This window comes from Gasterosteus aculeatus, chromosome 2 (genome assembly GCF_964276395.1).
Source record: "Gasterosteus aculeatus chromosome 2, fGasAcu3.hap1.1, whole genome shotgun sequence".
Taxonomy (NCBI): Eukaryota; Metazoa; Chordata; class Actinopteri; order Perciformes; family Gasterosteidae; genus Gasterosteus; species Gasterosteus aculeatus.
Genome location: NC_135689.1, coordinates 14,031,705 through 14,048,782, shown reverse-complemented (window position 1 = coordinate 14,048,782; position 17,078 = coordinate 14,031,705). Strand labels below are relative to the sequence as shown.

The following is a 17,078-nucleotide window of genomic DNA, read 5'->3' as shown; positions in this document are numbered from 1 at the left end:
AGCAGCACCAGCGTGCCATGCACCTGTGACATAACCCATAAGGAAGCAAACAGTTGCATGATACCAGCTCTACCTCAGTAAATAGCTCAGCGTTGCACCGACAAAACTTTAGTGGTTTCAATTCAGAAACACAATGGAACGTCATCGGTTATTCAGTGAAATGAAATGCGATTATACTTTTCCAGCCACCTTTCCGTTTCCTTAGAAACCGAACTGACTAATTAGGCCAGTGTAGAATGCTTCATATTTTAACGTTACGCATTGCTGACCTGTGTGTGCGACCGTGTTCAGCTGAGCGAGTGCGCCTTGTGGCTTTGTTAGGCTGCTCCTTTTCTCCCCAGTGCTGGACTGGCTGGAGTTGGCAGAGTCGTAGTTGGACAGGGAGCTGGACGGCGAACTGATGTCAAAGTGGGCCGCCTGGTTGATGGGGGGCATGGTGGTGTTTGGGGACGAGAGGCCCGAGTCCGGCTGCTTGTACTCGAGGTCCATTGAGGGGTCCCGCGACAAAACACGGTGCTCCACACTCTGTCAAAGGATGCAGTTTGGTAATACAATCAAAAAATACATCTGTTAATTATTAAGGAATCACTTAATAAATCCATAGGCTAGTGCATATAAATCATGTTGTTTCTAAATCCCCCCCCTGAACTTGTAAACCTAAGGGAAACACTGCTCTCAGTCCCTGGTGGCTTTCACGAGGGGAACGGCATTATGTGTTTAATGAGTACACACTAATGAAACGTCTCACAGCTGATCAAAAAGGCTCTGAGGCCCTCTGCTTTTCCCACAGTGCAGGACTTGGCTGGATGTCCCTGATGGAAAGCGCACAACAGGGGGGAATCTGTTTCCCACACACCAGAGACTTCAGTGCAGAGGAGTTATTATTTCTCTGGCCACTTGGGAATTTCAGTGGGTCGAAGCCGGGGAGTCCATTTATTTTTTTCATACATGTTGTAATCGGTCAGGCAATTAACACTGAAAAACTGCTGGCAGTCAGGGGACATGCTGGCTCGGGGACGGCTGTTTCTCCATTTAGCCGCGACTAACTAAGGATTTGAATGACGATTCAAAGTTTGTCTAAATCAAAAAGAACTGACCCTCACCGTCCACAGGCGGGTAATGGCTATAGTCTCACCATGTTCTCCACAGTGTGCAGATACTTGGCACACTGCGAGTGGCCGTTGTATTCAGCCAGATCTGCTGCAGTGAAACCGTCCAGGTCCCTGATGGCCAGGTCCACCCCGTTGACTACGAGGATCTGACAGCACTAGAGAACAACACCAGAGCGATGGAGAAAGTGCTCGAGGTCAGATTCAGGAAGATGGAGAACATGACAGGGTCAGTGAAAGGGGCTGCTGTGCTTCAAGTCAGCATTAAACTCAGTTAAAATACTTCTAATTTACACAAAATAAACAGGTAAATTAGTTGTTTTGCAGGAAAAAAATATTTCGTACCATAAAAAATAAATAAACTTTTAAAATAAATGCATTATTTTGTTATTAATAGGAAATCCATAGCTATTTGTGAATTGTTTAGGAGACCCTTCCTATGGGGATCCAAAATATTACCTAAATTATCTAAAATTATTACGTTTTCTTAGAACGTAAAAGCTTTGTTTTTCATATCTTCTTGTGTTCCCTCTGGTTCAAAACGTACATTTCAAACACAAGTTTAATTTCAAACCCTTCTTATGGGAGGGACATAACATACACATTTGTTCTACATCTAACATGTCAAGCTTGTGCTGAAACAGCTGACTGGATACAACAATGCATTAGTCAAAGTAGAAGGTCAGAGTTTTGTTGTATTCAAAACCGATGGTTGAATATGAAACAGTGTGGATATGTGAGCACTAACAATGCTCATTCTAATATTAGCATTTCAGATGTTTCACTGTACATAGTAGCACAAACGTCGAAAGGTGGAGGTTTCTGTGCCTGTATTCTATTTCGCTTTTAACTCGGACTGATCACTACGCAAGAAAAAAAGCAAACAGCAGAAACACACACCTCCAGTTCACCGTTCTCTGCAGCGTCGTGGAGAGGGGTTCCCCCCCAATTGTCAGTGATGATCTCCCCGCCGTGCAGCAGCAGCCAGCTGAGCACCTTTGCGTGACCTCGACTGGCTGCAAAGTGCATGGCCGTGGCCCCGTCACTGTCTCTGTCCGTCAGGCGGATCTCTGTGAAGCTGACCTGAAGTAGGGGGGTTAATCATTTAATCTGATTAGTTTATTTTTAAAAAAGTATAACTGCGTTAGTATGGAATGTGCTCCATTTGATTGGAATACATGATCCATATGTTCCTGCCATCAACATACCAGCCAGACGATGACAGTGTTGTGGCCCATCTGGGCAGCAGCATGCAGAGGCGTCATCCCGTCATTGGCTCTGACGCTAGGATCTGCCCCACAATCCTTCACCATGTATTGGACGACCTCCAGATGCCCCTCCTGGCATGCCAGGTAGAGCGGTGTGGCACCATTCTTTGTTTGGGTGTTGACAACGCTGGAAATTAAACCAAAAAGTGAGTAGGGGACCATAAGGAGACCGAAGCGCTCCGCTCAAAGCTGTTTGCTGGAGTCTATGTAGTTTTTCAGTGATGAAGGAAGCATTCTTGGACAAAATAAAAGAAGATCTACGAGATTCAAGTCGGCATTCATAAAATCTACTGACTCACAGATATAGACACTTACAATTGTGGATTTTAAACGCAACTTCAGTCGTGTGATTTAGATCTGTACAATCTCGGTTAAAACGTTATTGACTGAATGACGGTTTTACTGAGTTCACGTCACGTCGATGCCGTAATTAATGAAAACCTCGTCTTGTCCAGAGAAACAGCCAAATTCACCAAACGTCCCATAATGTATTATCTTCGATATTTCTTGCTGTAAAAATGCCCCAATTTTTTAAACCCTTAATTGTTACCACCAGACAGTGAAACTCTGACATTTGTAATGAAGAGTACATTATATTATATATAAAATAAAGCTGCTGGGAAGATTCGTGACAAAAACGCTTAAAAGTTTAGCTACATTTACCTGACGTATGCAGGTTTTCTGGAGAGTTGCCACAGCAGTAATGGTGACAACTTCTACTGCCGTTTACAACTCTAATCAATTCATTTATAATTACTCATAATCATCACATACACAAACTGCATCCTCTTAAGACACGGCTGTCAAATCATTGTATACCATTTCAGTTGTATGATAAAACCCATTTTTCTAAAGGGCTTGCATGTGGGATCGTAGTTTGATGGTAACGGACAGAAAAACATCCGTTTCCAATGTCAACCTGCGGCTATTTTGAGAGCAGACAGCAGTGACGGCGAAGCAAATCCCGTCCTCCGGTTTCCAAAGGCCCTAAGCCCCGCCTCCGACGGAAAAGCCCCCTTGTTCCAGATCTTTTCAGGCAGTGTGGGAGTTCTGGGAGAGAATGATCGCTTCCTCACTAAATCGCATAAGGGTGAGCTTTATTTGGACACTGACAAATAAGCGATGCGTGCGAAGAGGATTATCACTCCCCGGGCTTTGCCCCGACGGCTGCTTAAAGCTGCCAGCATATGAGCTGCTCTGCACTGGCTGTGTCATTGTTTTTAAAGTCAAAATGACCCTGCCAAACATTCCCTTCAAGGGCATGAAGTCAGCGCCATCAATAAAGATCCTGTGTTTAAATGACATGGATAAGAACATGTTCTGTTCTGAACTTCACACGAAAGGTCGTATCTGCTCATAAGTAATCAGCTCCAATTCTGAGACAAAGTTCCTGAAGTAGCCTTTTTTTGTTGAAGAGGTTGTACGAAGTTGTTGGTATCCCAAATGAATTCAGTTTGACATGTGACTGCGTTTTAAGCACATGCTTGTCTTATAGGGAAACATTGGAATAAACAACGGTCAGGATGATAGAGGGAAAGGTTCCATGTAAAAACAAGCACTCTTTACATTTTTCATAAAAGCAAAGGTAAGTTCTCCCTGGTTCTTGAGGAAGTGGGCAGACGGGTGAATTATTGATACGTGTAACCAAAGTGTTCACCAGCTGACTGGGGTCTGTACAGCAGAGAGAGACTTACATTCGTCATTAAACGTAACCCCAAAGGCTGCGGGAGCGACCGGGTCGGGTGTATTTGAGGTATTACGGGTAGAGTTCTAACAAAGCACTTTGCCCTCGTCACAACTCTCCAAAGCGAAGGAGCTTCAACAAGCCACTAAGGAGGTGCTTTCTGAGGAGAGGTGTAGATTTCAGAGAGCGATGAAAGAGGTTAGCCTTGTGTGACTACAGAGCCAGCAAGTGGTCCAAGGGGCGCTGCGTCATCGGTCACTGGAAGCAGAAAAAACCCTTTAAAGTAGCAGACATTGATAGATTTTTTAGTTCTGCTCCGATGGGTTAGACCCAGTAATTGTCTGAACAATGTGCCCTTCCTCGCCCCCGATGTACAGGACAACAAAGACTAAGATTTAGTTTCATTACTAGCAGAGTAATTTCCCCACAGCCTTCGTAGCCTCTCAGTGGCGTTTCCGGTCTAAATAATAAAGAATGTTGTTACAGAATTGATGTACCAGGCCAAAAAAAACTACAGCTAAAACACAGACAAAGTGACAGCAGACAACATGCAGATTGCCAGTTTATCTAGTGAGCATGTAATGCTGGACTTTAGCAATTGCACGTATACGGTTTTTACTTGGTACAAGTAATTTTACCCAGAAGCATCTCTGAATAGCACGTTGCGTTGCAGTTCCTCGCGTGATCTTTTGTTGTAGAAGAGAACAGAAGTTTTTTTTCTTTTTCAACTGATACCATGCAGTTAAGAGCAGAATTGCTGAAGAACAAAAGTGCAGAGTTAGCCGAGTGAAAAACACCGTCATCTCTTTTTTCAGAGCTCCTACATGGATACGTAATAAGCACCAAGCTTCTTCTGCTGTTACCAACATAACCTATTCCTATTCATACGAACCTGTATGTAGGTTTTGCGTTGCTCCTACGTCAGATACAGGATGATCTGCCTCATTATGGAATACGGTTTTTACTTTGAAGGTGAGGAAATAAATGCTAGTGTGAACCAATTCAATGCTGCACTACTAGGATCCATATTCCTCTTTCAGCAGCTGTTCTTGAAACAAGTAAGAAAAAAACAAACTCATTCTTGTGTGTCCAAACACAATGTATACGGCCAACTTGTTCTAGTAAATTCTAATGCAGAGATCAACCTTTTTAATTGCATGAACGAACGAATCGCTTGGCTAAAAGATCTTAATCTACACTAATTGATGGCATAACATGCGTCGTTTGTGGGATCTGGCTCACTCTCACTCTTTAGCCCACTGATACGGAGCTCATGAATTGGCAGCGTCTTCGTCTGTCCGTCCCAAACACTGAAATATTGCGACACAAAGCCAAAAACGGTCCATTGTAGCACAAAAAGACTAGAATTGCTAAGAGAGTGGAACACTACACACAGCTGGATACTACAACCTTCCAAATTATAATTATAATACAATATTCACAAAGCAGCACTGGCCTTTCATCACATTTCGTCAAAGAATGTTTACCCAACCAGTAAATATAGGTGGTGGTTTTGTGATTGCTGTAAATGTTGTGTGAATAGTGCATTTCTGTCTTTAGAGCCTTGCAGAGGTCAGATTGGGTAAGGCTATAGATGTAAAATATAAATAAATTGGTAGCAAGCCTTAATCCCCCAACCAGCCCAGCAGCCTTTAGAAGTCTTCATTGGTCAAAGTCGGGGTGGTTGTATGAACTTTCAACCGTTGGACCATAATGCTTCCAAACACTGAACTTGTCGTTGGTTTGGCTTGTTTACCTCATTTTAGTCTGTGTGTCATCATCATCCGTGCAAATCAGCCTGATCTCCAAAAACCGTTCGTAAAAAAAAAGAAAATCTTGAACATACAAATTCGTAGTGATAAATACTAAATAAATACGGACTGCAACTGATGACGTCACCCTGTTCAAAGTGAACGGGGACCTGCGCCCCGTAAACACACTTTGTGAAGTCGAACGATGTAAAATAAATTAACGAGAAATCAATGTTAACTTGTAAGAATAGAATACTAACCCTAACCCCCTCAAAAAATCCAACATGGCGGAGAGACGTTCACTCAAGAATCCAACATGGTCCGCCATGTTGTTCACTTAAGGGGCGTGGTTAACCACCGCCAGTTCCTATGTGTTGTTACGAATTTGTATGTTCAAGATTTTCGTATACATTTTTACGAACAGGTTTTGGAGATCACGTTGGCTGGTTACTAGAGGAATAATGTAATTGTCATGCTATTTTAAGCAGAACAAACTCTACGTCTTAAAGCTCGCCAATATAAACACGTGGCCGTGAAACAACAATGTTATCTCTTTTTTTGCAAAGTTCAAGTCTGAACAATGCCGAATGCTATAAAGCAGCCCCCTCTATTCAAATGGGTTTGTTTTTCTCATTACCTTATCGCCGGTCGTGTTGCCGGGGAGATGGCGGTAAACAGAAACATTGTGGGCGGCGGGGGAGAAGAGTAAATGGCGACCGGCTATGCGGGAGCTACCGCGTCGCTGAGGCTCATTAAATTTTCAGTGGGTGGGTGTGGGTGCAAATCCACTATGATGTAGGGGCGAAGGGAGGTACCTGGACAGGCTGCTCGTCCTACTCGGGTCGTCAATTATTTACCTTCTGTATTTCTTTATGGCAGTAGGTAGTTGTCACGGTTGATGGCTGAAGTAGACGTCAGCGAAAAGAGCGTCGCTCAGCTCAACGGTAATCTCCATATTTTCCTTTTTTATTGTTTTATAACCGCAGAGATGTTGCTTTTAATAAGGCTGAATTGAAAACCACACAAGGCCACTAGTCTTGATTACATGACGTTAACCACCGGGTGTGTACTGAATCGACTCTATTATCCCTGAAATAAAAATAACTCATCTAAGTTTAAAAAAAAGAAAAGAAAATGTTCACCAGGTAATCAAAAGCGATGCCACTGAGCAAGGCGATGGAACCTACCAATTAATTCCCTGTAGGCGTAGAGCTCAATAGAAATCAAGCAAACACAGACCACTACTAGAAAGGTCAAGTGTCATAATACAGATATTTTTAAAAAATACGAAATGTGTTCAATCCACAAAGAGATTAACAGATAATGTCTTCCACTCTCCTACTCAGTAATGTCAGACTCAAATCCCTGTGAGTACTTTTGACAAAAGACATTCGTGCTGATCTGACGGCACTCTTCATCCAAATGGCAGTTCACAATGCTTCATGTCATTTATAATCTCATCTTTCAATATCAGCTGGTGGCTTGGAGGTGTGAACTGAATTTGCCTTTTTTATGCTTAGAAAGAATCCGTAGTGTTGGTTTGCGCTCATCCCGTCCTTGTGCGTCCCAGAAAGGACAACACGTCCCCCGTGTCCCTCTGGTCGTAAAGGTCCACACAGGAAGGTGTTATCTCTACAGGGCACTGGTGGGTCTGACACGGGACCGATAAGGGGATGGTATTCATCGAGGGAAATCACTCTCTCACACACACACACACACACACACACACACACACACACACACACACACACACCTGAAAATTTGTGACTGAATTTGACGTTGTGACGTTCTTGCATTATAGCAAAATACAATATTGATGGGTGTCTTTATTCTGCTATATATATATATATATATATATATTTGATTGATTAATGGAGAAAATACTTATGAATGAATTGGATCTAAATTGGCATTTGACAGTTTGGGTTGGAAATGAAATACATTTCATACAGACTTGTGGCAACATTATGGAAATTGTTCTAGAAATGGTACACGTGGTTATGGCGGCTCAACCACTGAGAGGTTTTTGCATTGGTCGCTCCACAAAAACAGAGCTCAGGTTGCTTCTCGCCACAGCCAGTAGTTTGAAGACAAACTGTCCGCATTCTGAAATCTGAATCCAAACAGTGTAACCGCTTTCATTTAAAACCATTTTCATTTTGCGACACCAAAGAGGCTTAAATAGTACGAGGTACCCAATGGGATCACTATTAGACAAATCATCAACCCATACAGTCACACTGAACAACCAGGTTTGTGAACGCAGCTCACAAGCCGCTCTGAAGACAAATGCCCTTTGCTTACTTCGGGCTGTGCCCCAGCAACAGCCGGAGAGAGGCCAGGTCTCCCTTGGCAGCAGCGTAGTGAACAGGTACTGCGCCCGTATCGGTGGAGGCCGCCGGGTCCCCGTCGCCTCTCTTCAGCAGCCAGTCAGTGATCTCGTGGTGACTGAAGCGGGATGCGAGGTGGAGAACGGTGGCACCGGAATTGTCCCGGTCCTGTCAGTCAAACAAAAGGAGAATTGGGTTTGGGTTTTTCCTCCCGTAATAAGAGCTGACAATGAAAATCATTTCAGATATTTAGCCACTCAGTTTTTTGATGATGGGTGACAGAAGATGTTCTAAGACGTTGATGTTTTGTGTATTGGTAATATACAGCAGGCTTGAATGATTAGGCTGGTTTTTGTAGCTCAATCCTCAAAGCTCTTTATGCTTAGATTTAGTAGGCAGCATATTTGAGCAAGGAAATAAGTCTTGCTTAGTCCGAGAATAAACGCCTACCTTGTTTGTGGAAAAAACTCTTCATGAGAAACGCTGTAGTTCTAAGCAGCATAGTCGTACATTTACACGCAAACTTCACAACTGCTGACAAAAAAAAAAAAAAACAAGGACTAACGTGGTAATCGATCGGTTCTAATGGTCTACAAGACACAAGAGCGTAGCTTCTTTAACTTAGCAAAAAACAAACAGATTCATCCATTCCATCTTCTTTAAAAACTTGTTTACCTGTAACATATTTTTGAGATGGACGAATACTTTACACTGACAAAATGATAGAAATACAAATGTCACCATCAAAGAAAGCCGTGGAGTGCCTCAAAAGAGCATCATTAGAATAATATAAAATCAGGGTTCAGACTCCCTTAACACAGCAAAAAACACAAGGGGGCAAAGTTCAAGCTATAATGACGACAACCCATCAAGTGGATTGCATAGCAAGTGCTTTACTTAATGCAATCAGTTAGTTGGTGTCCAGGCGCCGTATTTGTGGCTTTTCAGAACTCAGCGAAGCTAATGGAGACAGTAAATAGACTTTAAAGCTGTAATTACTGCATTCAAATTACGAATCACATATTAAACGATGGCGCTGTCAGACCGAAGGCGTCTCGGGGGAGGGAGGGGGACTGGCTTGATGGGGTCTGTGTGGAGTTTGCATGGTCTCCACGTTTCTGTGTACGCTTTTCTATACAGTCCCAAAAATGTGCAGGTTAGTTGAAGTGGAAGGGGTTCAGCATGCTGTAGAAAAATTCTATTCCGTTTCCACAAATAAACAGGGGATTGTAGAGAAGTTTTGGAATAGCAGTAGATGGCTTGAACTAGTGCGCCAAAGAATAACAGCTTCAACTGACACTCCTTCAAAGTGCCTGCTGAGGCCTCGTAAGGTTTAATCATGATGCTGTAACTTTACTCCTTTTCTCGCCCAATTATTATTCACCACATCAACGTCATCGCATATTTGTATATAAGCCCAATAGCGTGTTACAGCGTGTTGCAAATCTAAGTTTTGCATACTGTATTACCATTGGAACATGAGGCAGTTGCAGTGGATTTAAACAAACTGAAGGATGGAGGATTTTGTTTCTTCTCCTAGAAAACGTGTCCTGTTTTTGGAAATAGCTGTGTGAGCATCCAACACACACGCCCACACCCTGACTTACAGTCCTCCACACCTCTCCGTGCACAACTCCAGCCACTCACCTGTGGCCGACATCCGCCGTGGGTCAGCAGCCACTGCAAGCAGGCCAGGTTGCCGGTGGCTGCCGCGTCGTGCGCCGGGTTCGCCCCGTTGTTGGCCAGGCAGTTTCCCTCCAGTCCGGCCTCTTCCACCAGGAACCGCAGGCAGGTTAGTTTCCCGGCCCGGGCTGCGTGGTGGACCGGCGAGGCCCCCAACACGTCCCTGACCTCGGGCGTGAGCGCCTTTTGCGCTAATTGCAATTTGAGCGTGTGCACGTCGCCCTGCCTCGCGGCGAGCAGCGCGGCGTCCCCCTCCGGCGCCATCGCCTGCGTCCGCAGGCCCGAGGGGACTCGTTCCTCCGGAGAGGCCCGTTCACCGGGCGGAAGGCGTCGGCATTGCGTGTGCCAAGCTTCAGATCATCCCGCTCGCACTCGGGTGACGTTTGCGGGTTGAAAGTCAGTTGCCGAAGCAGCGCATCAAAGAGCCCCAAAAAGTGATCAAAAGCGAAGTCCGTTCAGACGCGTTTAAATTCGGGAGACGCGTCACATGTTGAGGTAAAACCCAAGCGCACGGTTATTCCTCTGAGCGATGAACCGACCTGCTCGCTGCGCGCGCTCTCTGCAAAACACCTGTTTGCGCAAGTCGTATTGCGTGCCGCTAACTTATCGTTGTCTGATTGATTTATTCGCCCGGTTTGCTCACGTCATTTGCCCCGCAGAGTATTCCGCCGTGTGCGTGTTATTTTTTGTCTTTCTTCCTATAGCAGATGGCGACACGGGACTCAGCGTCTGTTAAATAATCCATCAGGGGGAGGATCGCTGAGCCTGTTACAGGTTGTTGCTTTCTGGAAAGCCGCTCGGAAGTTAAAGGGGCAGTATGCGGAAAGGCCGTTGCCCGCTGGGGGGGTTGAGGGGGGAGTGAGGGGGGGGGCGCTGTCATTGAAGTGACACACACAGCCGGTTTGCGTCAACGGCATTAGTTTTGCATATGGCCGTGAAATCAGCAGGGCGGACACCCCCGGTCGGTTCGTAGACAGAAGAGCGCCACCTGCTGGCCTTTCGTTACACTGAGCTTGTGACAATTGTTCCACATATATTCGGGTTCAGTGGTTTAGTGAGAGTTTGTCAAGTATATTGTAGAGTTCTTATAATAAGGTCATGATTGCAATTACTTTTATTATTATTATTTATTTGTGCTTTTGCATCATAACACAATATGTTTATTCTTACTATTATAAAGCTTTTTTTTCTAAATTATTATGTTCACAAAGAACCAGTAGGCCTTTTGTATAAGTGTGTACACAAGCGGCTGAAGTATACAAATCCGGAGTGCTATTTACTACTGGGAGATGAATAAGGTCATAACAATATTTAAATGCTTTTGTTGTGATGTTTGCAGTGGTGGAACTGGTTACATTTAGTCAAGTTTACGACTGAGTAAAATGTTGAGTATTCGCGAGTATAAAGCAACGTTACCTCCAATTAACTCCAAAGAAAAATCTTTACTATACTTAAATCTGATATGAAATACTTTCCGGATTTAGATTGTATCTTAAAAAAAAATGTAATCTAAAAAACAACAATGCATTTTTTGTAATCAACATTGCACAAACGTAATCCACAACAGTGTATAACATTAATACAATAATGTCTGATTTAATATGGAACCGTTTTATAATGATATTTTTTTATAAAAGCTACATTTAGCGCATAACACTTTTATTCGACTATAATTTGGAATGAATGATATTTACTTTGAACTGAGAACCTTTTATGATGGAGGATTATGACTCACCTCTGCGAGAGAGAAATGAACTCACTCAGTCGGTCAAAAAAACCTCCCATAGCCCACGTGTTTTATGTGTAACCTTAAACCTGTCTCCGCTCAGCTGTTTTCCCCACCATCATTTTAATAATACCAACGGTGAAAATCAACCACAGACTTTATGATTTTGGATAGTTTTGACCTTCTCTTGAGGGCCGTTCAAAGAAAGCCTGCGGTGTAGTAGATCCCCATATTGCTTGAACATGACGTTGCGAGGAACTGTAATACTTTTAATCACCAAACGGTGGCAGGAAAGCCTCAGCACCAAGGTATCTGCACCTGCAGAGGAGTCCAGGTGTCAAATGAGCGCTTTGTAGGCTTTTCTGAATCACATCTATCTCACACACGTTGGGACGTTGCATCTTATCGTCCAAATAGCAACATCCTAATAAAAGAACTAAAGTACCATATAGCATGTTATCAAAACTATGGGCCAAGTTCACTTCTGGCTGGTATTTACTCACCATGTTAAAGCTAGTTCAATTTGTGTTGAGTCTTATTTACGGGTTAGTTCATGTTATATAATTATTATATTATATAAATAAATAAGATAACTTGCCTCCTCACGGCAGGTTTTACACGTTGTGCCTCTTCACACTGTTGACTGATTCTTGCACTTAAGCGACTGCTGCCTGATGTGGAGGATTTGCTGGGATGGGGGGAGGGATGGGGGGAGAGGGCAGTCTCGTGCTCGGCGCGTGCCTCTCCGGCCCATCTGTTGCACGGGCCAACTGTCATAGACACCACGCGCCGAGTTGGGGGGAGGTGAACGGGGAATTCCCACGAGCCGTCTGACTAATGTTACAATTCCCTAAAGGACGTGGACAATAACTTCCTAACACGATTTGGAGGGTTCTCCATCACTGCCATTATTACACTTAGCACTACTTACACTGTATGTTACAGGAATAATAGGCCTATAATGAAAACAGGCAGGCTGAGGCCTGCTTGAGCAAGACATCTAATTTTGTAAATAATCTTTATTATATCCGTTTATGATCTTATACCTATAAGCACTATTCCCTCAATATATAAATATTCTTATGTCATTGAATTATCAAAGTGGCTGATTGATTGTTTAGCAAAATAAAAAATAATATAACGTTATATAAATAAACCCAGTTTTGATACCGACCTATTTTTATTTGAACTATTCAAAACGATTAGGCTGAAGTTTGACACTTGGGCGCTTATTTTTGATTGAATTTGTTCCTTAAGCACAGCCTGCAAGTGTGTTTTATTTATTCTTCCGGCGGCCTGGTGAATGAAGTCGACATCACACTCAGAGCACTCAGTCTTTGGTGCAGCTGCAGCCCATCAGCTCCACAAAGGAGGCTTCACACAGGATTTAATCATGTGATCTGGAGTCCAGAGACGCTCCCACAACTTCCAGCAGTGAGCGGCTAAATCCCCATTGAACTGGATGGGGGCTGCCAACGGTTTTCTCCTCGCAGCCATGGGAAAGCTGCGTTTTTCTTGCACGCGTCGGACGTGCGACAGTTATTCAAATTGGACTCAATTATTCGGCGCCCGGGCCCCATCTGTTGCACGGTCACATCTGCTGTTGCCTGCGCGGCAACATTCAAATTATCACGTTTTCCGCTCACGCTGCTTCTAACGGATAACCGATGGCCAGTTTGCAACCGCATGTCCCCGCAGAAAGGATCACAACACTTTAGTCCAGTGCAGATTAAAAAACGCCGGGAAAAGAGAAAGAAAGGAACTTTCTGTTAAATTTGAACGTTGAAGCAACGGACAATGCTGGTCACAGATCATTCATTAATTAATTGACCCAGAACTATGACCTACTTATGCGAGAAGACTGGTCTCGATCCATTTGGGTTTCGAGTTTGAATTTTTAGATTTGAGCGTATGATGACAACGCACATGCTATTAGTCACACAAAAACATTAACAATCATTACTGTAACATTTAGTTAAAACCCAACTGACCACGTCCGACGTTATGGTTTTAAAAGCATCTTTAGAAGTGACCGATAATATATGCGCATAGTAACACAGGAGCTCCTCGCGCGCATTTGCCCCCGCTGCGCTGTGGCGCGTGCGCTACGTAATGGCTTCCGCTTGAGCGAACCCGGGCGCGTGCAGGGAGCATGCGTTCAGTCTATGACCAACCAGGGACAGAAGCGTGCATCATCCTAAATACTCATAACAATGAATCGGCAACATGGTTACTTAGTAAACCACAAAGAGTACAATGTATCTAAATCATAAATAAAGAGGAGACTCGACAAATTCAACTTTATTAAGCAGGTGAATAAAGACCAACACACACAACAAGAGGAAATCACTTTATTTAGCATTTTCCCACCCTCGCATCTTCGGACTTATTGCAGACTACTTACTTTCATATATTGCAGTATTTTTATTGGTATACCTTGAGTTTAAAATGTTTATAATCAAATTACGTTTACCATAACATATTGGTTTCTGAAGTATTCTCTGCATAGATATTATGACAACAGGAAATCATATTATGAATCCATTACATCTGACATTTAAATTTGAAACATATTTGCGAGAATATATGAAAAGGCTCACTCTACTCTTCGTAAGTGACACAAACAATGCAATTAAACACCAGTGATAAAAAACATTCTGAAAGGCTCACATTTAGCCTATTTGTGCAGTGTTTATTTTAATTGAGATCGCCCCTCACCTTTTTTGTTTGTGCTGAATAAGATTTTTCACCCTAACTAAAGGTAATTTTAAAACTATGTCTCCCTTTTTAAAATAAAATATTAAAACTTTAACATTTTCTATTTGGATCATGTTCTAATTAAATAGGTTATTCAATAAACTTATAGTGCACATTGCTGAAAATAAAAAACTATTTTTGGACATATTTTACATATAAATGATCTGAAAAAAGTCTGAAGTAAACCCACATCAAAAGATTGACACATTCTTTTAATAACGTGTATTTGTAACTTATAATTGGAGGTTGTTTCCCTGCTGACTTTTTATTGGCAAACGTCTACAAGCATTCAAAAAAGCAGGAATAAACATGCTAACTTCCTGAATCAGTTGTTGCATCTTGTTTCTTCTCAACACAAGTCTCGTGTTCTTCCGTCCACTTGAACTCACCATGCACGCGCCACGTCTCTCCCACAGGGACTCAGTCATCCGTGAGCTGCAGTGGGAACTTCTACAGGCAGACTTTCTCACACTCTGGCTCATTAGCAACTGTCAGAAACAGGACAACTGATTTGACAAGACAGACGTTTTGACAATGCAGCATTTAGTGAAAATTAAGAAATAAATTGACTGAAAATATGGTGGGCTTTTATTTGTTTTTCTCTGTCTCAATGGATTTTATTCTATTCATTATGAGGAAGTCAAAAATTTGACTGTTGTATGATAACACCAAATAACTGTACACTGTAGTCTGAGTAACGGTACCGGTGTATATAAACATCAAATGTTAATACAGAACAGAGCCATTTTGCAATACAATCTGATCCAACTGTGACATGTAACAATTAAAACATGTTATAAATATCACTTTCAACTTGTTTGACTAATTCAATCATTATTCAAGATTACACACGTGAAATACCGACAAGACAATTCCCCTATTAAGCCATACACGTATATCATTGTAAGGGCTAATAGAGACAGGTGAAGATAAACGGTCCCGGTTCTACGACATTACGGTGTCTTGAGATCATGTCAAGCGTTACGTGCTGCACAGAGCTGTTCAAAGCAGTGTTATCTATGAATGTCATTTAAAAGGAGTAAATAACATACCAGGGTGTGAGTTCGTCGCTGGGAGCCCATGCGGCGGTGCGCGCAGGTCGTTTCTGGTGGAAGGCTGTGCTTGTAATGAGCGCCCTTAGACAGCACGAGGTTTGGGGCCAAATCACAGAGACGCCTTTTGTCAGTGGGCGGAAACCTGTTTGGGGCCACGCCCCCACTTAGCGTTGCTCGTGCACTGCAGAAGAACTGCAGGATCACAGGATACACAGCATCTATGAGCAGGATGGCAAACGAGAAAAATATAGATTTAAAATGTCCTTTGTTTTGTTCGAGACTGTATTTTTATAGGTTACACTGAAAATTTTATTTGCATATTTGATTTTTCTAGGTTCATTTTACATTCAAAATGTAATAAAAGCATATATTTATTTTACAAATGTTCCAAAAGTTTTCTGAAAGCGTAGAAAGCGATAATTCTTATTATGTTTGAGCACAGCTATTGTGAGCCATTTATTCTTGGTCTTTGTTAAGAGTTACAGCAACGATATTACAGTGGTTTTGATATGAAAATACAGACCTTATCATTTGTGAACTACTTGGAAAATATATTTCTTCTATATTGGACATTATTTAAGAATATCTACATGCATTTTCGTGATTAACCTTCCACTCTTTAATTCCCCCCTGGACAATTCTTAATCGTCCCTGCACCTCAAAAATAATTCATCAGAGCAGGAAAGCCATCTGCTGCCTTTGTTCCCCTGGCTCGTGCTTTTCTCGTGCCCCTGATATGGCAACACAATGGATGCCACTCAATCAGAAATCTAATATTCAAAAAACCCGCCAAGAAGCTGCCCGTCTAATTATGAAATTATGAAAAACAAGTAAACACCAAACTAGATGGACTTTGATTGTTGCAATTGCGTCATCGACGTCTGTTGGCCTGAACATTAACGGAGCGATGGACCAGATGAGCGAGGTGCATCGCGTGTGTCAGAGCTGGAAACGACCGCTATTGGTGGAGAAGCCAATGCGACGCTTAAAGTTTACCTTTGTCAACTTTGAAGGGCAAAACAAATGTGCGCCACCAGATGTGTGCCGGCCCGTACAGCGTGGCTTTTGGCTTGGTTAGGCTCGGTTGGATATTCAAATCCCCGTCTGAGCCACCGCTCTGATGTCTGCAATGTGCAATAACGCTAAAAGGCTTGTCTGAAAAACGACGCCATGGCTCGATGCTTTGCTCCGAGATAAACTTCATTTTCAACGGGAGACATTGACAATAGATCAAGTAATAAAAGCTCAATAAAAGCCCCAATACGGTTTGCATGACATCTTTGAAACTTCTCCAGGCTTTCATTTAGATTTTTGTAAAGAATAATAATTGGGTATTTCATTCAACATGTTTTGAATAAGCTTTGTTAAGCGGGTATTATATAACGTATATGTTTTTAGTATACACAATCTCCAACACGTAGTGCACATTTTATTGTCTGGTTTTAAGGTTTTTTTTGTATGTTCTCTGCTTTAAACAATGGACTTTGGTCTGATATTGTTCAAGTGACAAACAAGCAGAACATTGTATTGTTCTGATGCACCTGAAATAATTTAACATCAATTTAAGATCGTTTTAGATTCTTGCATTTACATCTACGGTTTGAATAATCCAAGACTTTCAAACCCTTTTGATGAATGTGCCTCTTTTTTCGGTATAATTTTGGCTGCATGGTTGGTGGTGTTTCATTCAGAGCACTTGGATCGACCAATGAGCC

At 42.6% G+C, this 17,078-nt stretch overlaps 1 protein-coding gene and 1 long non-coding RNA gene across 3 annotated transcripts in view; both read right to left on the bottom strand.

Moving 5' to 3' along the window:
- Positions 1 to 10,650, bottom strand: part of espn (espin) — a 31,295-nt gene extending 20,645 nt beyond the window's left edge. For both annotated transcript variants that reach the window (XM_078084216.1, XM_040192629.2), the window contains exons 1-6: positions 9,790 to 10,650; positions 8,117 to 8,310; positions 2,318 to 2,504; positions 2,010 to 2,192; positions 1,136 to 1,267; positions 270 to 525 (exon numbers count right to left, since the gene is read on the bottom strand). In XM_078084216.1, the coding sequence (XP_077940342.1) occupies positions 270 to 525; positions 1,136 to 1,267; positions 2,010 to 2,192; positions 2,318 to 2,504; positions 8,117 to 8,310; positions 9,790 to 10,089 (1,252 nt within the window). In that variant the 5' untranslated portion in view covers positions 10,090 to 10,650. The remainder of the gene's footprint in view (positions 1 to 269; positions 526 to 1,135; positions 1,268 to 2,009; positions 2,193 to 2,317; positions 2,505 to 8,116; positions 8,311 to 9,789) is intronic.
- Positions 10,651 to 12,712: 2,062 nt separating this feature from the next.
- LOC120828701 (uncharacterized) lies at positions 12,713 to 15,463 on the bottom strand. The gene is made up of 2 exons (XR_005713574.2): positions 15,361 to 15,463; positions 12,713 to 14,796 (listed from the first exon to the last, which is right to left on the bottom strand). It is a non-coding gene; the product is annotated as an uncharacterized LOC120828701 (long non-coding RNA).
- Between the last annotated feature and the right edge of the window lie 1,615 nt (positions 15,464 to 17,078).